The sequence below is a fragment of the Clarias gariepinus genome, chromosome 14, assembly GCF_024256425.1.
Source record: "Clarias gariepinus isolate MV-2021 ecotype Netherlands chromosome 14, CGAR_prim_01v2, whole genome shotgun sequence".
Classification (NCBI taxonomy): Eukaryota; Metazoa; Chordata; class Actinopteri; order Siluriformes; family Clariidae; genus Clarias; species Clarias gariepinus.
In genome coordinates this window covers 9,478,747-9,500,413 of record NC_071113.1, presented here as the reverse complement: position 1 = coordinate 9,500,413, position 21,667 = coordinate 9,478,747, and the positions used below count along the sequence as shown (strand labels likewise).

Here is a 21,667-nt window from a genome sequence, read left to right as displayed (position 1 = left end):
TAAAGAAACAGTTGAGCGAAGTACAACAAGAACACTGCCTGCTGGTTACCCTCACAAACCTGTCTTTTCAACAAGATCTTACCAGGCATGGTCGACTGCTCCTGTTACCATCCCTGGGCAAACAAAATGTGGACTGGGTTCCCTCTCCAGCTCACCTTCCAACACGCCATCTGCTTCGCCATTAAAGTCAGTCTGGTCAATAACCTCAGCCTCTCCACTCAAGTCCACCCTGGGAACCACAAATGCATCTCCTGTAAAGTCTGTTAGTGACATAGCATCACCCATTAGAACATACAGATCTATCTCTTCACCTATAAAAACTGTTGTTCAGCAAGGCCAGTACCCTTCTCCAGTTTCTAGTGGTCTCATGTCTTCATCTTTTAAAACCGGCACAGATCCTGTATCAATCAAGGGACTTGCTGCTTCTTTGTCTTCGAGACCTATCTCTGTACCAGCGTCTGGTTCTATACTTGATAGAACATACACCACAATGACCCCCCCTGAATCTCCCAAGTCAAATTTTTATACTTCAGGTTTGTCACTGCGATCATCATCCCTTACTTCCGCAACTACTGCAGCAACACCGACATTTAAAACCTTAACAAGTCTGTCTTCTATGAAAACATCCCCAGATCGAGGTCCAGTCCCTAACGGGACGATTCTCTCATCGCTGGCTTCACCAGCTGGACCTACTATTGCATCTGCTGAAACAGTCCTTCTTAATGGATCTGTGTCACCAGTCAAATACCCCTCTTATTCTCCCATATCGCCCCGTCTACTCTCAGAAGGAACTAGCAGTTTGCAGGAGAGGATACAAGCTACAACACAAGCAGCTGCCTCCAGTGTTAGTGCAGCTTTTTGTGAAGCTGAAAAAACTTTAATTGGTTATTCTACATCAAGCTATGACACAGTTAAATCCATGTCATGTCCTCTGAGATCAAACGTGTCGAATTCAGTGTATGGTTCCTATAGATCCCCTGGTCCATCTAGTACACCATTATCAACTAGTGGTATGACTGTACCAGTTTTCTCTCTGGTAAATGTTCTCCCTGAGCCCCAGGAAAGGAAGATATCGGACACAGTATCAACCGCACCTCAGACAGCCGCTCCGACATCATCATTTCCTCCCAGATCCAAGCCCTCAAAACCACAACTCTTTATCCCTTCAGCAGCATTTAAATCACCCACTTCCGCGCCAATGTCAAATCAAGACATTTTGCGGGATGTTGCAGACATGAAAGAGGGTCTTATAAAAATGACTGCCATTTTGCAAACTGATGCCTCTAACGTATCGAAGACATACCAGTCCCAGGCTACTAGGGAATCTAAAATAGATGATGAGGAACCTTACAGTTTAGTTGAGAAAGTTAAAGAAGATCTTGTGAAAGTTAGTGAAATCCTCTCTAAGGATGTACTGGGTGAGACTAAAGTCTGCATTAAGGATAAAGCATCTGAGGACGAGTGGGAAGAATTTTCAAAAGATGAAATAGAGGAGGCTCAAGAGAGTGTTCTGAAATCTCACCCAGCATTTGAATCTACCCTTCCAGTTAGACCACAGTCAGTGCAAGACAAAGACCTGAATTTAGCCAAGGTGGTTGACTATTTAATGAATGACATTGGTGCTAGTTCGCTTTCAAAAATTGCTGGTGAAAAGAGCAAATACAATGAAATGAAAGAGGGGGAGGAAAAACAGAAACGTACCTTCAAATCTGAGCATAAACTCAAAATGCCACCTCAAGGCATGCGTACATCTCCTTCCGAGAAAGATTTGTGCAAATTAACTGATTCATACAGTGGCACAGATGCAATTTTGGAATCCCCTGATGACTTTTCCCACGATCAGGATAAAAGCCCACTCTCAGACAGTGGTTTTGAAACCCGAAGCGAAAAGACTCCTTCGGCTCCTCAAAGTGCAGAAAGCACAGGACCCAAACCTCTTTTTTCAGATGTTCCGATTCCCCCAGTCATAACAGAAACCAGAACAGAGGTTGTTCATGTCATCAGAAGCTATGAACATCCTGAGGAAACCTGTGAGCCCTTAATGGAAGAAGCTGCCGCATTACAGTCACCTGCTTGCATTGAACCTGAGTCAGCTGCTGGCTCTATTAAAGACAAAGTGAAGGCATTCCAGATGAAAGTCAGTTCTGAAGACGATTCTATGATGAGCAAAAGCATGTGTCTGAAAGAGGAAACTCATATAACTACTACGACTAGAATGGTCTACCATAAACCCCAGTTAAAAGAGACAGGCTCTGACAGAATTGAAGAAACCATGTCAGTTCGAGACATAATGAAAGCGTTCCAGTCAGGGAGAGACCCCTCCAAAGAACTGGCTGGGCTATTTGAACACAAGGCTAGTAAGGATTCCATCAAAGGAGATGAATTAACACCACGGTTCTTTGACAAAGACGCAAAACCCAAAGTTGAAAGAATAATTGAGGTTCATATAGAAAAGGGCAACACAACAGACCCAACAGAGGTAATAATCAGAGAGACAAAGAAACATCCTGAGTATGTATACAAAGGCAGCTGTGGTCTGAAGGAACTTTCTAACAGAGTCGAGGGTGATTTGGGGGCTCTGCAGGAAGAGGAAATTTTTGCAGCTGAGGAATCATTGCCCTCTTTCTTAGAAACCTCTAGAGTAAATACACCTGCTTCTCAAGAAGAGGAGAGTCGACCTAGTTCTGCTCAGCTCATTGCCGATGACTCGTACAAAGCTTTTAAACTTCTAAGCCAGCAGTCCATTGAATATCATGACGACGAATTGTCCGAGCTGAGGGGAGAGTCTTATAGATTTGCTGAGAAAATGCTTCTTTCTGAAAAATTAGACACATCACAGTCTGATACCGAGGATTCAGCTATTAACCAGGGAAATGGCATCACTCCCGATATAGGAGCAGAAGGACTTTATGGCCCAAAAAAAGAATCGATTTTCAAGTCAGCTAGAGACGCTTCAGACAAATTTTTCCATAAAGACCAGTATGATAAACTGACAGTGTTGCACTACACAACAGAACCCGGCAGCCCCAAACATACAGTCAGGATGCGCTTCACCCAAGACAGGCAAGACAGAAATAGAGAGAATCTTATTTATGAAGATCGTGTTGACCAGACGGTTAAAGAGGCAGAAGAAAAACTAAGTGAAGTTTCGCAGTTTTTTAGAGACAAAACAGAAAAGCTAAACGATGAGCTTCAATCCCCTGAAAAAAGGCCTCCCATGAGAGACTTCAGGGAGACACGCTCAGGCCCAAGCTCAGTTTGCAGTAGTCCTCAGAAAACAAAGCAGAAACCCGAACTGAGCTCAGACGAATGGGATAAGGGGAAACAGAAATTATTTGGTAGCATGAATGAAAGAAAAAGCACTAGTTTGCCAAGCAGCCCAGAGAGACACGTGCAGTCACGCTTAAGTGAGGACAAAGAAAAACAGGAAAGCGGTGCCTGGCAGTCAAAGTCAGGTGATATTTCTTCCCCAGTTCAAGTTAAGACTTCCAGAGTAAGCTCCGTTAGGCTAAAATTCGAAACAGAAATCCAAAATCAAGAAAAAAGTATGCCAAGTGCACAACCAAAACCACCTGTGAAAAAACTTCAGGAAAGTAAGTTACCCGTCTATCAATTTTTCGCTGGCTCAAAGGCGTCAAAAGTAGATTCCACAGAGGAAACAAAGCCTCTGAACAAAAGCGCAGAGAGTGATAAAAGTAAAGTGACCTCTGGGCAAAGTTCATCCATTAATAAAGCTGGCATTACATCATGTTTGTCAGAAACACCTGACACTGTTTTCAGCAAGCCTCAGTTTGAAAAAGATGTTGCATTCGAAAAAACCATCGACATCAATAAAATCAGGACTAGTGAAAGTAGTAAGGAACAAATCCGTACCTCCTTAAAAGAAGCTAGTGGTATTGATAAGCAGAGCACAATCAATGTTGACCTTAAGGGGCAACATTTTAAAAACGGGTTACTTGTAAGGGAGATAAAGTCAGATTTGTCCTCAAAAAAGAATTACATAGAAAGTGACGAATCACAAATGAAGACTCTTAAAAAAAAGATCACAGAATCACAAATTCCTGTGAGAATGTCATCTGGTCTCTCTGATGTCGATCAAGCAAAGAAAACAAAACAAGATACAGTTGTTAAACAACTGGAAAAGAGTTCGTCACATATACCTACCTTAGCTAAAACTAGAGTACAGGGTCGCTCGGAACTGGCTAGGGAAGAGGCTGTAACAAAGACGATCCAAGCATCTGTAGAGGGTGGTGGCTTCAGAGATGCAAATGACACTAGTGCAGTGGAAAAGGTTACCACGGTCACCACCAGAGAAAGTTTCAAAGGACTGAAAACATTACCAGTTTATGTAAGTGTACAAGTAGGAAAACAAGGTGACAAAGAATTAGCGGCAGGGGCAAATGGATCTGTCAAGAAATTAGTCGGTTCGGAGAGCCGAACAATTTACACAGTTAAACAGAGACAGCCGACATCTCCTCAGGGCAGCCCAGACGATGACACATTAGAACAGATATCTTTTCTCGATAGCTCTGGCAAAAGTCCCATGACCCCAGAAACACCTAGTTCTGAGGAAGTCAGTTACGAACTCACCTCGAGAACCCCTGAATGTTTTATGGCATTCATACCAGGCAATGCTAGTCCAATAGCTGAAGTCTCTGAGGAATCTGAGGATTCAGAGCAAGGCAAAGCATTTAAAGGACCTGCACCAGAAAAGCTCATAGACACCAGGCCGGCCACCAGGAGTCAGGATAATGGACAGACAAGTAAAGACAAACGAGTTGCCTACATAGAGTTTCCTCCTCCCCCTCCCTTGGACTCTGATTCATCACAAACAGAGAAGAAAGGGTCCACTCCTTCCTTAGAGATGGACACTGAGATGATGGAGGTCAACCTCCAGGAGGAGCATGATAAGCATCTACTTGCTGAGCCCATAATTAGAGTCCAGCCTCCATCCCCTGTGCCCCCAGGAGCTAATGAAAGTGACTCAAGTGAAGATGAATCAGTGTTTCAACCTATTGCTGTAAAGAAATATACCTTTAAAATTGATGAGAAGGACCAGGAGAAGGAATCCAAACCCAAAAAGAATGACAGAAATGGCAATCATAAAGAACCAGGCATAAACGGTAACGGCAAGGCAGAGGATAATGACTATGAACAAAATGGCAATGATCAGTCCATTACAGACTGCTCAATAGCAACAACAGCCGAGTTCTCTCATGACACTGATGCCACAGAGATTGACTCTCTGGACGGATATGACTTCCAGGATGAGGACGATGGCCTTCATGAAAATGACCTAAAACCATTTGGACTTTCCAGCGATAACAGAAAAGACATTTGGGCTACGGAAAGCATGCTTAGGCCGAGTGATCGTTCTTTCAGCCAAAGTAAACTAGAGGTGATTGAAGAGGAATCACCAACTGAGGAGTACAAAAAGGTGAAAAATAAGAGCGATCCTTCTGTTAAAAAAGCTGAAAATGGAAAAGACAGGGAAAATGACAAAAAGCAAGCAAAGGAAGAAGGACTACCTGACACTTACTTTAGCTACAAGCTCGAGGAAGAGTTTAATACGCCATTTAAAACTGTTGCGACTAAAGGCTTGGACTTTGATCCTTGGTCAAGTAAAGGAGGAGATGATGAAGTTGTCGATGCTAGAATTAAGGATGATGAACCCAAGCCTTTCGGGCTAGCTATAGACGAGAAGTCTCAAGCGACTACCCCTGACACGACTCCTGCAAGAACTCCAACCGATGAAAGCACACCGACTAGTGAACCTAACCCGTTCCCCTTCCATGAAGGGAAGATGTTTGAGATGACCCGCAGTGGTGCAATTGACATGAGCAAACGGGATTTTGTTGAAGAGAGGCTGCAGTTTTTCCAGATTGGTGAGCATTTATATGGACGGAGACCTGGGATTAAAAGGGAAGGGGTCACAAATCCAAGTGTAGTCACATCACAACCACAGCAAGTAGAGCATGCACAGGTTAAGATGGAGAACAGCTCAGTAATATCATACAATATCATTCAGATTTGCGCTGATCGCTCGGACACCCCATCTCATGACAACATTATGGAGCCACCCTCATATTCAGAAGTCAGTTCTAATTTGTGTTCCTCTTTTAAGATAGGAGTCAAAGACACCTCTGGTGAGAATAAAGATTTGGTGTGTATGGACTGGGACAGTTTTACACTTAATGCATCATCAGCTTCAGAAGGCTTCAAAGCAGAAAAGGGTACAGACAGCCCAAACAATCAAAAAACAGATTTATCGAAGACAGAGCAGAATTGTATTCAGACACAGAACTGCAATAACAATAATAATTTACAGGCCTCCAGTGTTGCAAATAATTACATACAATTCAGCACTATAGAACAGGATCAACACAAACACCCAGTGTCCAGTTATGTTAAGCATATTCCTGAGGATTTACTCAAAACAGACTTAGATCTAGTCAGGAAAGAGAGCTGTGATATGAACAAGGCAAAAATAATTCTAGAATGCCACGAACAAGGTGTTGTGAACAAAGAAACATTAATTCCACAATGCAGGGATGTTAAAAGAAAGTCATTAAAGTCTAGGCTGCCGATACTGGAACCCCGTTCAAAGAAAAGCTATAGCAGTGCAGGTATAGGTCCACAGCTATCAAACAAAGAGATCAAAGCAGTTCCCAGCAAAAGACTAGATCCATTCCCGATTCTGAAGCCTACATCTCGCATCCCAGTGTTGAAGGTTAAAAAATATCCTCTAAGTTCTTCCTTGTCAGAAAAAAGTAGTCCAAAGTGTAGAACAAACACATTAGTGAAAGAGAAAAGAAGGACTCGGGTGATAGTAGCTAAAAGTACATCTAAGACAGACTCACCAAGTACATCAAACAGTAAGACAAGCCAGAAACAGGTGCAGGCCGTCGGCAAAATCGCTAACTCGAAGGCTAGTGAAACAGTAAAGCTTGTGGACTGCCATGCCGATGAAGACAAAAAGATGCAGGGAGATGATAAGGATGAAGAAAGGAGCACATCCAGGAACACCTCTTTGTCAGAAGCATCCCAACCCTCCACTACATCCAGGTCTGCTAGAGACGTGAGAGCAGAGGTTGAGCAGGCCGGCAGAGACAGGAAGAGGAGGAGGAGGAGTAAGAGGACGGGTGGAAGTGAAGGCAGTCAGGGTGCTGGGTCTCAAGTGGCCCCCGGCGTGGAAATCGAGCCTAGTTTGTAAAATTTTCCACTTGTATGATCTTAGTTGCATGAACCATTGTGATTGCTTGTGGCGTGATATAAATGTAGATGTCCTTCCTATCATACTTTCATCTTTCTCTCTTTGTGTACTTGTGTCTCCTACTTTGATTTCACTCTATATGATGTAGTGAGCATTACTGTAGCATGCTTATATCGAAGGGGCGCTGGACTGACCGTCACCTCTGCAGAGTTCTAAGCAGTTTGCAGTAGCTTGTATGAAATATTTGACTTTTGGTCTTTAGAAGCTTTAGAAGCATTTGAAACAATTGTGCATCGTTCATCTGTGAGTCTTGTTCATCGTCATGTATCCAGTAAGGTTTTTTGTTTTGTTTTGTTTTGTTTTGACTACAAGAGGTATTATAGATTAGTAGCAAATTATTCTTTGCAAACTTACTCCCTAACACCACTGACAAATTATTAACCAGATGCCTTAAAACATGCAAACATTTGTTCTCTTTTTTTTTCCCCCTCTACATATACAAATAGTAATTAATTTAGGGTGGAAAAGGTTATACCAGTTTTCTCATTTTAATTATGTTAAATTCTATTTGTTAATTTTGTTTTCTTGTTTGCAATTCTTTGAAATTAATTTATTTTTTACTATAGGCCCTCAAAGTCCTTGCGAAAGGACAGATCTGCGAATGGCTATAGTGGCGGATCATCTCGGCCTTAGCTGGACTGGTAAGAAAAAATATTCTACTAAGGTGAAAATATGAAAAAGGTTTTACTTTTAAAAAAGGTAAAAGTTTTACCTTTATTTTAAAAAGTGAGAGTTTTACTGTTATTTTCTGACCTACAATATGATCGGTATACAAATCGCCAGCCTGATCATCTGTCATCGTCTGCATCAGTTTCTAACTGGTTCATGCCCTAAATTAGATGGATTTATTTATGCCTGAATGACTTAGAGAGGACTGTGTGGCTTAGCAAAAAAAAAAAACAGGTACAGGGACTGGACTGGACTGAAAATGAGACTTAAAAGCCTGGAAAACTATCCCTCAAAACTACATTAAAAATATACAAGATAGTCTGGCTCATTGAAATATGAAAAACTTAGAATGGTCATTGGGATCGATCAGTACCAGGCAGTACCGCCTGCATTCTCCTAAGCCATCTGCACTGTAGTATTATGTAGATACCCAAACATTCGTAAGAAAGACAGACTGCGAATGTGTTTTGAATGTGTTGCAGAGCTGGCCAGGGAAATGGATTTCTCGGTTGATGAGATAAATCACATCCGTGTGGAAAACCCCAACTCGCTGACAGCCCAGAGTTTCATGCTGTTAAAGAAATGGGTCAGCAGAGATGGTAAAAATGCTACAAGTAAGTTCCTGTATGATTTTCTCCTGAACAACAGGGTATGTTGCATACAGTACATCATATCTCTTATAAGTTCACAGATATACCACACATGCACAGTAAGCTACAGTACATTTAGGCATATTTTCCTTTCCTTTGTTATTCTTCATCACCAAGTAACTTTTACTGACTGTAAATGTTTGAAAAAAAAAATGCACTCTGTGTATAACTAAATGTATTCTTTTCTCTCCTTTTAGCGGATGCCTTAACCGCAGCACTGACAAAGATCAATCGGATGGATATTGTGACATTGCTGGAAGGGCCAATATTTGATTATGGTAACATTTCAGGCACAAGGTGTTTTGCAGATGATAACGCAGTTTTCCGGGATCAGGCTGATGGTAAAGTTTAGCCCCATCTAGCTGAACTCTCTTTAGCTGTTTCTCCTTTTATTTCTTTCTATAATCTTTGCAAAAGAAGAAAAAAATAATAATAAAGGCTAAACACTTACTGATCTAAATTCTATTTCGAAATTCCAATCTCAACTATACTCAATTCACGTTTAAACCGATCAGTATTTTATTCTGCAACTATTTTTAATGCTGCTCCTTACTCAAGCTGGTGTGACTAACCAGCTTCGGGCAGTGCGATATGATTGTGTTTAACTGTATGGATTGATATAATGCATGCTATTATAAACATTAAAACTTAATCCCATCTTAGTGATAGGAAAAAAACATGAATTTTTGGCTTTTAAAGTTACTAAATGACCAACTGGGTTTATAATTTGTTTGAATTTTGTACCATTTCATGCCCGCTTTATAATTTGCTGTTATGTGATGGGATTAACATTTGGTCCATGCTCAACATTAACATAAACATTACATTTATATGCATATACTGTATTCCTAAAAAGAAAAGAAAAAAACCTACTGTAGATGCAACATTTTTGCTTGTACCACTATTGATCACATACTTACACTAGATACATGAAAACATAATGATAGCTACATTGCTTTTATGTAACGTGCATGCTTTGACATGCTGTGTTCTATTCCTTCCAATAAGAACAACAGCCATATTGCCGTCTCATCTAGCTCTTCTGATAGCATGGTTGAATGTCTGCTTTGTTGGTGCCTGTAGAGCTTGAAAACTCTTTAGCGTCTCAGTCTCTGAACCTTCCTGCTAGAGTGCCTTCTCCTAGTCTTCTGCAAAACCAGACCCGCTACTCTTCAAAGCCACCTTGCCACTCCTACAGCAACACCTCTTTTGCACTCTTTGAGCAGCACTCTTGGCATAGCTGCTCCTGCCTTCTCTCCTCTCGCTAGCTAGTTTCATAACTGCGCTAATAACGCTAACTCTAGCTGCAGCTCCTTACTCATTTCCAGCTCAACTCGCAGCATCGCTAACTGTCATTCGCTTGTTACGTTGTCCTTATATTTACAACTAACTCTGCAATATCATTTTCAGAACTTTTACTTTTCTAAAATACATCCTGGATCTTCCCTAATCTCCCTTTTTCATTATGCTCTGCCTCCTTACCTGTTATAACTGTGTTATCTGTTTGCGATATTCCGGTGCTGTGTTGTTTCTTCTTTTCCCTCCACATGTATCTGAACCTCATGATTCCTACATGGTAGAGCCACATTATTGATCTGATGCATATCATAACTGTTTTGCCATGTAATATTCTTTCATTTCACAATCATTAACACTATTCTATTATTTATTCATTGTGCATGTTAAAAGAAAAACTCGCCAAAAAAAAAAAAATCTGTTGACCTGGTAGAGGCATCTTGGAGTTGTTGTGTTGCATGCACATCAGTCCCTCTGTGTTGTGTTACTCAGGTTACCACGACATCAGTCTGGAGCTGCAGACTCCCACAGATTTGTCCTATGTTCCCCCCACCCCTCTCCGCCAGGACGATTTCTTTAGCGAGGACGGTAGTGTAGTCTCGCCCAGCACAACCCTCATTAGACCCAACGAACTGTCTTTGGCGACCACCTCCAAGGATGTGCTCTTCCCCAGTAAAACTCCCCCTACTGTGGCAGCTGAGGATACCTCGATAGGAAGTAGAGGTTCTTATAGTCGAGAAGGAGGATCGACTGAAGATGACCCAGAAGTCCATGAGAGTGACCAGGTAACTAAACATCCAGAAGTGTTCATGGAGAGCTCTCCCCAAGAGCAAGAGGTTCCTTCCAATGGAGCCTATGGGGCAAGAAAAAGTGGCAGGTCTGGTTTTGAAGAAGAAGAGGAGGAAGAGGGGACACTTGAGAAGCTCCAGTCCTTTGTTGTTAAAGGTATTAAAGTGGAGGAAGGGTCAGAGAATAAGGAGATAACCAAAGAAAGAGGGCAGGGAATTCTCTCACAAGTGGAACAGGCAGAAAAAGAGATGTCTTCGATTGCAGGGTTGCAAGAAGGGCCATCCAGCGTGAGCCAGGAGATCTCTGCTTCAATTCTTCAAGCTGATACACAAATGCAGCAAGAGAAGAGGTGAGACCTGGCAACATTACACCCTAATAAATAACAAGGCTCACATATCAGCAGAGCAGACACAACTAGACAGAATCATGACCTGTTTTTAATCTCTTTTCAGCCAAAAGCCAACATCCACTTCCCCTGCTCTGCAAGCTCAAAGACAGAACGGGGAACATGCAGAGCTCCAAGCCCAAGGCGGCAAAGGCAGCAAGGACACTGAGAAAATCGATAGGGCCTCCTGGGATGATCCCACTGCTGGGCCGAGCGCTATGGAGGAGGAGACGGCAGAGCCAAAAGCCAAGGTACTGGTGTTGGTTTCAATTCACATTAAACAACGAGATCCAGAACACTTTAGAAACTCGGAAAACGAGCTCAAAAGAAGCAAAAAACAAATGCATGTAAAAATAATATGGTGCTGTTTTTGTGGAGTTAATTTTACTGCTTTATAATCCAGCTGTTCTTCTATTGCGGGTAGAACAGTTACTTGATTAAGGTGTCCTTTTTGAATAAGCCACATGAGTAAGGGCTCTGCGCCAACCGAAATATACTAAACTGCTTTCAGCAAGGAGCACATAAAGACAGTGTGTCCAGTTCTGATGAGGAACACACAGTCACCACCAGGGTGTATCGGCGGAGGGTGATTCTGAAGGTATTTAGTGTTCCTAGTGCAGAGTGTGCAGTGGCCTTTGTGTGTGTGCGCTTATTTATGTACGTGTGGGCATGGAGTGATGCGCTCGTCGCCTTTTCATTATTTTTCAAGATTCTGATGTTTTCTTCATAGGTTACCAGCACTGTACCCTATACTTATTCTCTTCATCTTTTTTAGGTCTTTGACTTTGCTTGCTTTTCTGAAATTTCTTCTGTCCTATTTGTCCAAAGCTATTATTTGCATCAATGCTCATCTGATTGAATAGCACTTTAAAAAATATGGAACGTTAAAATAGGATAGACATCGATCAGGTGCAATATTAACACATTAACAATGATTATCAATTATATACCACTAAACTGGTTACAGGATCATGGCTCACCCATGCCCACGGGAACCAAAAGTCAGCCCACCTGGTGAGATCCCACAGAAAGCCAATGCAGCACAAATAGCTAAAAAAAAAAAAGCCCCATTTAAAAGCCCTAGAACTGCTGGTGCAAAGAGCAAAAGACTGCAGACCTGGCCTCCAAACTCCCCAGATCACCATTCAATCATGCACCGATGGAATGATATATCTGATCAGTTTGTGGACCTTACTTTAGTACATATGTAAAATACAGGTACATTTTCTGAAAAAAAATTCTTCCCGTGGCACAACTCGGGTCTTTCATAATGACATTATCAGTTGCTAAGCTGCTCGATAGTGGTCGCTAGGGCGTGGCTTGACAGCTTCACAATGATCCTCTGTTATTATGGGATCCACAGTTAGGTTCAGTTTTAAAGTTCCAATAAAAGTTGCCACAGCAGAAAATGCAATTGTGAGCACTTCCTGTTTAAATGGGGAGTACCTTCACCATAGTATGTCAATGGGGAGAATTTGGGCATCTAATGCGCACCATGGGGTACAAACTTATACCCTCTTGTGGGGTATGTTCTGACCCAGCTTGCAGACCTCTTTAAATGTGGTAAATATAAGAAAAAGAAGCCTGCAAGATAATACAATTGATGCTTTGCTTGCAAGCATGACTAATAATGTAATAATTTTGATAGATTCATGATGAATCTCTGTAAAAAGGGTGCCTTTTCGCAATGAAAGCATTATTACCACTGGAAAAGAACAACAACATCCTGATCATAAGATCATTTAATGATAAGTCCATAGGCTGGACTTATCTAAACTGAGTCTGGGGGGAGGGGTCACTTCTCTAATGAGTCGGTTTAAACATAGTCTATATCTGATAGTTCTGCTTTCTGGGTTTGGGAGGCAGCAGTTTCTGTAGTGTGCAGAAAAAAAAGATATTCACAGAGGGTGAGTCAAAAATGATCTGCACTTTGTCTGTAGAATCAATTTCAAATAACTTCCAGAAAAGACAAATACTGTATATAATTTTTCAACATAATCTCCTTTGTCAACAAGTTTTCGTATCCCCTTAGAATATATCAAATATCTTGACTTTTTTCATTTTTCTCGGTCGGCTTTACTCTCAGACTCGTAGTGATGAGTAAAGTTTAGCTAAGTTTATTTGTCACATAGGCATGATACAGCCTCCATGAGCTAGCATGATGGAGCTAGCTCAAACTCAACCTGCCGATCTTCTGATCAGTAACTAAGTGCCTTAGCCTTCTGAGCCCACACTGTCCCAAGCCCTGTTTCGTCTTGGGTAATGATTCTCTTTAAGGAACCTTCCTTAAAGTATCTGTCTAACGAATCACTGCACAATACTCTTTGTCCGTGCAAATCACAAGTGGGGTATCCATTTGTGCCAGTTACAAAGTACCCGATGTACTGTAACACGTTCACACCTGCTCAGCAGTGACTGGGAAGACAGTAGCATTGAACTGACAGCGCTCATAAGTGTTGAATATGAGCGAAGTTTTTAAATCATCCTAGTGTGTGCGCGATCTAGATCTGAACTTCAGAAGTGAATTTTCCCATAAGAAATACTGGAAACTTCGATGATTCGTTCTACAACCCAAAAATATTCATAAAAAAATAATTCATACAAAATATAATAAAAAATAAATAAACTTTTTTGGTAAACTTCTTTTACAAGGGACCTCCGTAATGACACTCGCGCACATGCGCACGCAAACTAACGGAATCACTGCTTTCTGACAGAAGGAGATTCTAAATCAGTAATAAGGAACCTCTGTAATGACATTTGCTTTTGCTTTATGCACGCACACACACACATGTGGTCAAAATGTTATAATAAACAGTATACTTACGCACGGATGACGCACCTGCACTGAGACTGAGCATGGGAGACGATTATTCATCAGTATTATACATCTGCAATATATACATATTGCATAAATATACGTATATAAAAAACTAAAGTTAATTAAAAGCCAAAAAATGGCATTTGTCCAGATGGACAGAACTAAAAATGCTGGTTGTATGCAAATTTCAACACCTCTTTGTGTAAAACTTATCCAGTCTCAATAAGCCTTTAGTGAGTGACCTTACTTTGCTTCATTGGGCGTGTTGTTGTGAGATGTAAGTTTTTCCAACACTATCCATGGCCTGTTTTTAAACTGAATCCTTAATGTTAGTCATGCTGTAACTGCATGATACGCGACCAGTGGTGCAACTTACCACTGAAAGCCCCAAATCACATACTGCTTCCTGGAACAGCTTGTGGCATGATCAAATCTGCGTGTCTGTATGCGAACGTCTGTGCTTACTAATACGTGAGTAAGTCCGTTTATACATCTTCCTCTATAGGGGGATCAGGCCAAAAACATTCCTGGCGAGTCAGTGACAGAGGAGCAGTTCACAGACGAAGAGGGAAACATTGTCACCCGAAAAGTAACTTTGCACATCAAAGCACCGTTAGAGATTTGTCACATTTCCATCCATCTGTATATATTTATCCTTCCATCTTCAATTAAGTGCGTGTGAGAAGCGCGTTGTATTGCATGACTCTAGCCTCTCTCTCAGGTCATCCGGAAAGTGGTGCGCCGTGTGCCTGGAAAAGATGAGAAAGGCAAGAAGAAAAGAGGCAGGCGCTCCAGACAGGCCTCTAGGGCCGAGCAGGCTGCTGAAGAGGAAGAAGAAGAAGAGGGACCCTCTAAGAGCCCTGAGTGCCGTAGCGAGCACTTTGAGGTTGGGAAAGTGTGCCGTGTGCAGGCTTGACTTCCACTGGAGTTTGAACCGCTTGCGTGTGACTCACTTGTTGTGTTTGAAACATCAAAGACTTGGATTCTGTGAACAAATGCTGCTTCTGATTTAGAAATGAGAACGAGAACAAGCATTTACTTACAGAAAGGCTCACAGTGTTGCAGTGTCTTTTAACTCATCAGAGTTAGCATTTATTAGTGCTATCTGCTTGGTGTCGTGTGCAGGTTTTGAACAGCTTGCGCTCCAGGGGGAATGATTTCGTGGCCCAAGCAATGGATGAAACCATGAATGAAAAAGACTCTGATCATCTCTTTTTCTCTGCTTCAGGTCGGAGAGGGAGACAAGAAGAAAGAAGGGAGACAAAGAGGGAAAAAGGGTCAATCGTAACAGTCGTGTGTGCTATATGGTATGTTAATGACCAAAGTTATTAATAGCATTTAATGGTATTAATAAAGATAGACCAAAGACCAACAACAGCAATGGTCCCATGTTTTACTATTTCTTGACCAAGTTAGCACAGGTATAAAAGGCTCCCCTAAAGTAACAAGCTTGTGACCTTATACAGTATGAGGTCACATTAAATATAAAAACAGGAATTTTTACCTTATCAGGAAGACCCAACTCACTCACTCATTCTCTATACCGCTTATCCTGTACAGCGGGGACTCTGGATGTGTGCCAGTCCATTGCAGAGCACAAGCACACACACACTCGCACACTACAACAATTTGGAAATACCAATAAGCTTACTCTGCATGTCTTTGGACTATGGGAGGAAACCCACCAAGCATCTTTTCCTTACACTTGACCCTGGAGGCCATCGTACCACCAGGAAGACCCATCTTCATCTAAAAATCACCTAAAAATTGATTTTGATTAATAGGTGCCCTTTCGTGTATAAGCAGTAGCGGCACATCCATGCCATAAATTGTGTACAATGTGATTTAACCCAGTCATATGAAAGGCATGTTATCTTATGTTGTCTCAGGAAAGTTTGTCTTGTCCCTGTCTCCACTAGCATGCTGAGTAGATGGTGGGAAGGGAAGTGTAGGAAGGGTTATTGTTTAGAAATAAAAACTGCATGTAATTGAGTGTAAAAACTAACATGAATTTTCTGTTTTGTGTTTTTTTTTCTAGGGATCTGAACTTGTTTAGTCGTTGCTTTCCTGGGAAAAGGATCACTGGAAACACAATGCAGGAGATCTGGACAAGTCTGCAGCCTTTACATAAACGCATGGTTTTTAGGAAGAGGACTTTATGATTTCGCATGAGCATGGAAAACTTCCGCCTTTCTGTCAATGACACAAAGCATCTGATCGGTGCCAGGAAATGACACATTAGCTCAAGACCGTTGGTGGCATGGAGCTTCTTCTGCACCTTGTGTTGGAGGAGTGCCAACAACTAAATAAAAAAAATCATAAGAAACGGCACTGAAAAATGGCATTTCCATGACCAAAGATGGTACAAAGAGCATTGTGGACTGACAGAAATCGAAGAACATGTTTTTAAAAACACCTTCTACACTCGCCTTACTTTTCTTCCCCCAGCCCCCCGCCCCCCCTCGGACTAGTGTCGGGCTGTATAATGTTGTTTTTAAGGATCCTGTACATAAACCAGAACTGTATAAATTCTAAAGTAGCTCACAAAATTGTGAATGCACTGGCAAAAGAGAGAGAGAGAGTCGCAATGTGTGTGAAATGAAATGAAATGAAATGAAATGAAACGAAATGAATGCTGATATTAATTCCAATTCTAAAGAAAAAAAAATGGGGGGTTACTCCATAGGTACTTGTAATTACACAAAGAAACAGAAACTTTTTACACAAAAACAAGTTTGCTTGATTTCAAAAAAGTACTTTTTTTAAGCATACCACAAGTCTCGATAACGATAAAATAAACATAGCTGCAGTTGTGTTAAAAGATTTACTCAGAATACTAATATTTTGATGCATGTGATTCACCTTATTTTTGATTTGTTTCCTATCTACATAACCAGAGGTGTGGTAAATGTTCTATCTGTGTGCACACTCATAGCCTTGGTATTTGTCACTAATACTGTTTTATAATGACACCACTGTACCACGACAGACTCGCAGGAGGTGAATGGACGCGACGGATCCGACGCAAAATTCTTGCAGTCAAAGGTTTCCTATGCTATGCAGTCACGGACAAGCTTGGGGCGCCTAAGATATCGCGTCACGTCAACTGGCGCGCTGTTAAATTTTAACCGGTCTTATGTGTACTGGCACTGAGGAGTCTTTCTGTAAGCCAACCATTTGTAACCATTCTAACAATGTATTACTAGGTTCCAAGGCTGCTGTGGTCATATGGGGCATTTTTCTTTTTTTTTTTTTCTTTTTTTTATTTGGGTTTGGTGAAATATTTCCTTATGTTGAATATACTCATAAAAGAGAGAGAGAGAGAGAGATCACCTTCAGGTATTCATTGAATGATCTGATAACAAATCTGTATGACAAACCATACACTGGATGATTGAATTAATTATTTAAGCATAAAATAAATTGTGTTCAAATCTGAAAAGATTATGTGTCTCTATGATGTTTTTATACACTGCTTTTTTATGGCAAAGACAAACTGTTCTTTAAGGGGTTATTTAAAAGGTTAAAACATTAAGCTTCGAGAAACATCAGTTGGTTAGTTGCTGAGTTTAGTGTGGTAAAGTTGACAAAAAAAACCCTCACTTCCCATTTACTCTTCTTACAACGACACTAATGGATACATTATCACATGCTAAGATGTCACATGTCACACGAGGTTACTGTACATTTCAAGCTTCCTTTTTTACACTACACTTGGAATGTACTTGGATTACTTAAACCAAAGAAATTGAATACTTTTTCAACAGATAATTCAGTATTACAGAAGCTTTAAGAAAATAAGAATGTTTATAATGTACATCAGTTGTGATCCTGCAGCAAGCTAACTGGCTTATAATAGCCAAATGGCACTAGGTAGGGCATTGGTGGCTCAGTGGTAGGTCTCTCGCTCCTTTGTGGAAGGCCACGGTCCGATTCCCAGGCAATGCCCAAACCCTTAGCCACTGGATGCAGTGCTGGTCCCAAGCCTGGGTAAAATGGGAGAGTTGCATCATGAAGAGCATCCGGCGTACAACCTGTGCCAACCTGTGTTGTGCAGATCAGTTGGTCCTCTATGGCGACCCCTCGACTGGAGCAGCCGAAAGACTAACAACAAATGGCTGTAGGTGAAAATGACATTTTTCTTGTAAATCTATGTTACATTGTTCAAACTCAAGTTTGTCATTTATTTGGAGATAATGGTAAAAAAAATGCATAGGAACGATTTATTTTGTTTAGGAGACAACGGTATTTCAAACAGTGATTTGTGATTTCAAAAACCATTCATCCAACCATTCTCTATGTACAGGGTCAGGGGGGGCTTGAGCCTGTCCCAGGGCACAATGGGGGGACCACCTTGGACAGTTCCACAGGGGACAGACACACACACAATTATACAATTTTGGAAAAGCCAATCAGCATACATCTTTGGACTGTAAAAGGAAACCCACCAAGCACAGGGAGATCATGGAGACGCAGACTGCAGGTCATGTTCAAACCCCACCCTGGAGAACCCCCCAACACGCAATGCTACTGCGTGTCAGTGCAAAACAGAAGCATAGAGTAATGATCAAATAAGCAGTATCTTACCTTTAAATTGTGAAGACCTTAATCACTATTTCTCAGCAGCTTAGAGATGTCATCAGTGATCTGCTTGCATTCAATCTGTCACTATAGTTTAGTTATTAATCCAAGCAAACCTCAAGGTACATTTTAAGGTGTCAAAATTTATTAAGACATAAAAGTAGTACTAAAAAATTTATTAAAAGTAACAATGAATATAGAAGGCAATGCAATCAATACCATATTGTCATAGCAAATGTCCAGAATTGAGAATACTCACATAAAGAGCTGATGATGTAGAGGGATTCAGCGGGATGAAATACCCACATATTTTTTTATAATATTACAATTAAATCAAAATATCTTGAATGCTTTGAATGCAGTACAAGTTAAACTATACTGTAGATATATTTACTACATATGTGTATACTAGTAATATGACAAATATAAATTCTATAATTATTGCTGAAAGAATATCAATGCATAGGAGGTGGCAGGTAAAGTTTTTACAGATTATTGATGGGCTTCTTCACTTACTTAAACACTTCTTTGGTCCTCATGTTGATAGTTTGAGTGAACCGCTACCAAATGCACCTAATTTTTTTTTTTGCCAAAGTAATCACTACTACCAAGGCTACTGGAACCCATTTCACCTCGGTCTTAACCACATGCCTGTCTTTTGAGGAATTGTAACAGATAGAGGTGCCACATACTTTTTAGAAGTTCCGCTAAAGGGTCAGGTTGAGCTGCTAGAGAGTCCACTGAGATGTTGCAGGGTGCAATAGTCGCCACCAGAGGTGGATTGTAACGAATTACTTTTACTTGCTTCACTGTAATTGAGTAGTTTTTAAAGTAGTTTTTAAAATCTTAAGTATTTTGTTTGAAGTATTGTACTTTGCTACATTTGAAATCATATTTATTACCAAGTAAAAAATAAATGAATGAAAATGAAAAATTATAAAAAAAAATAATAATAATCCCAAAAAAGGAAAAAAATTGCACCCCAGAATCCATTACACTGATTGACTGATGGGCAACCAAACACGCTAAATTCACAAGAACGATGGAGACAGACAAAACAGATGCTATCCATGTGGGACACCAGCTATGCTTGGGAAAAGGCTACCAAGGTGTTTTGACCTAATGAAAGTGGTAATGGGAACTAACATAGGATATGGTGTGGCCAGTATCGAGCCAGTGTATCCAGTTGCCGTAGGAATCACCAAAGATAAATGAGTCAACCTTGATTTGACACCAACAGAGATTAATTCGGCCCATGCAGAAATTGTCCCCTGATCTAGCCCACCAGGTATGGGAGCTGAAACCACCCCCCTGGGCAGTCTTGAGATTTGTTTGCTAGTTTATATTTCCTTGTAAAGATCCCACCAAGCCCATTTAACTGCTAGGTTATTTTCCACCCATAAGTAACTTGGATAAAGCCATAGAGCTTCTTTATGAGGAACAGGGTAACTTAGTAGTCATTGAGCTGTAGGTTGGGCTCAGTTGAAGGACATTAGCATTAGTCTGGGCTCCGTTCCCAAATCATCGATTTCACTGGAGCGATATCGGTTACTAGTCATTAATAAATTAATTTGTGTAGAAAGTAACTCGGACCTCTTTCTGAGCTTCTGAATATGTCTCAGGTGTCAGACCTTGCTCTAAGTTTTGGGATTTAGCTCAGATTCTACTCTCAGTGTCTGGGTGTAAATCTGCCATCCATATGCGCCATGTTGCAGTGACATTGCCAGCAGGCAGTGCAGAGGCTGTCTGAGCCAGACACTACGTTTTTGAGATGATTGATGCAGCGGCAGTGAGTGCATAGCTCGCCTATCTTTGGCTCCCAGGGAATTTAGTCACTGACTGCATGAGCATGCATGTCCTACAACATGACTCTCGGTGTATTATAAACTTAATCATGGGTTTAGCTCAACCAGTAAGAAAATGATGTTTATCTAAACTTGCAGTACACGAGCACTAGTTGATCAGACAGCAGAGGTTATGGAAAGACCTGGAGGAAGGAATGTAAAAGGAGAACTGAGCCAGCTAGGAGAATGAGGGGTCAAAGGAAGGAAACTTGATGCCACTCACAGTGATACTGTAGATAACTAGGACGGCTAGCGATAATAACGAAGGAAACACAACTGCAACCCAGTGGTGTTTTCTGAAGCATTTCATGAGAAAGATCTAAAAAAGAGGAGAGAAGGTTAATGCCAGCTTTGGATATCAGAAAGCTCAATTTAATAATCATGCCGTCCAAGCATGTGTACAAGGTGTAATGGGAAAAAAACGAAGGTTGTATGACAGTGGTGTCCTATCAAAAGAGACTCAGAGGGAGAATTACAAGCCAAGTGATGGAGGTTTATTGGGTTTCATAAGGGTTAAGGGTTTCTCCAAATATACAAATCTGAATTGGTAACCCAGACAAGGGAATCGAATAACAATAAGACAGCCAGGACCAATGCTCAAAACATTAATGAACATTTAAAAAAACACCAAACCAGGATATGAAACTGGAAGAGAATGAGGTATGGTGTTGGTATTCAGGATACGGTGACCTCTGCTGAGAGGGAGGATATTTCTAGGAACTGTTATGACAGTCTTGACACTTTGCGCCATTGTTTTTTTTTTTTTTTTTGGTATGCAAGCGTATCTGCACTAGAACATAGCACAAAGACACAAATTAGACAACCACTAGTCCCCTGGTGTTTAGGGCTTAGGGTGAAATAGGAACAATTCCTTGCCCATATACTGGCAAGTATACAACACACTGGTATTCAAATTGCCTGTATCAGCACTGAAGTTAACCCTGTTAACTAGTAGTTAATCTGGTTAATCCAGGGTCTAGGTTCGATTTCTGCCTGAGGTCTGCGTGCATGGTGTTTGTATGTTCTCGCCATGCTTGGTGGGTTTCCTCTGAGACATGCAGATTAGGGTAATTGGCGTTTCCAAACTGCTCGCAGTGAGTCAATGAGCGTATGAGTGTGTGTGAGTGTGTGTGTGTGTGTGCCCTTTGATGGATTGGCGCCCCATCCAGAGTGTACCCAGCCTCATGCCCCAAGTCTCCTGGGATAGGTAGCATGGATTGTCCTGTTTTTTTGTTTTGGTGCTTGGTACCTGCTGATCATGTTTAGATATCACATTACTAAACCAAAGTACAGATTATTTGATTTAACAAATTTTATTGGGAAAATCAGAATAGCTCCTAAACTGAAATAGCGATTAAT

The 21,667-nt window shown here is 41.1% G+C and overlaps 1 protein-coding gene across 21 annotated transcripts in view; it reads left to right on the top strand.

Moving 5' to 3' along the window:
• The window catches only part of ank3b (ankyrin 3b), a 179,088-nt gene extending 161,763 nt beyond the window's left edge, over positions 1-17,325 (top strand). For 20 of the 21 annotated variants that reach the window (XM_053511287.1, XM_053511300.1, XM_053511301.1 and 17 more), the window contains 10 exons: positions 7,840-7,914; positions 8,425-8,556; positions 8,790-8,933; positions 10,381-11,026; positions 11,130-11,313; positions 11,574-11,660; positions 14,389-14,472; positions 14,605-14,769; positions 15,112-15,190; positions 15,922-17,325. In XM_053511287.1, coding sequence (XP_053367262.1) covers positions 7,840-7,914; positions 8,425-8,556; positions 8,790-8,933; positions 10,381-11,026; positions 11,130-11,313; positions 11,574-11,660; positions 14,389-14,472; positions 14,605-14,769; positions 15,112-15,171 — 1,577 coding nt within the window. In that variant the 3' untranslated portion in view covers positions 15,172-15,190; positions 15,922-17,325. Of the gene's footprint in view, positions 1-11; positions 7,206-7,839; positions 7,915-8,424; positions 8,557-8,789; positions 8,934-10,380; positions 11,027-11,129; positions 11,314-11,573; positions 11,661-14,388; positions 14,473-14,604; positions 14,770-15,111; positions 15,191-15,921 lie in introns of all 21 variants that reach the window. The other variant, XM_053511302.1, reaches the window with a different exon arrangement.
• The last annotated feature ends 4,342 nt before the right edge of the window (positions 17,326-21,667 follow it).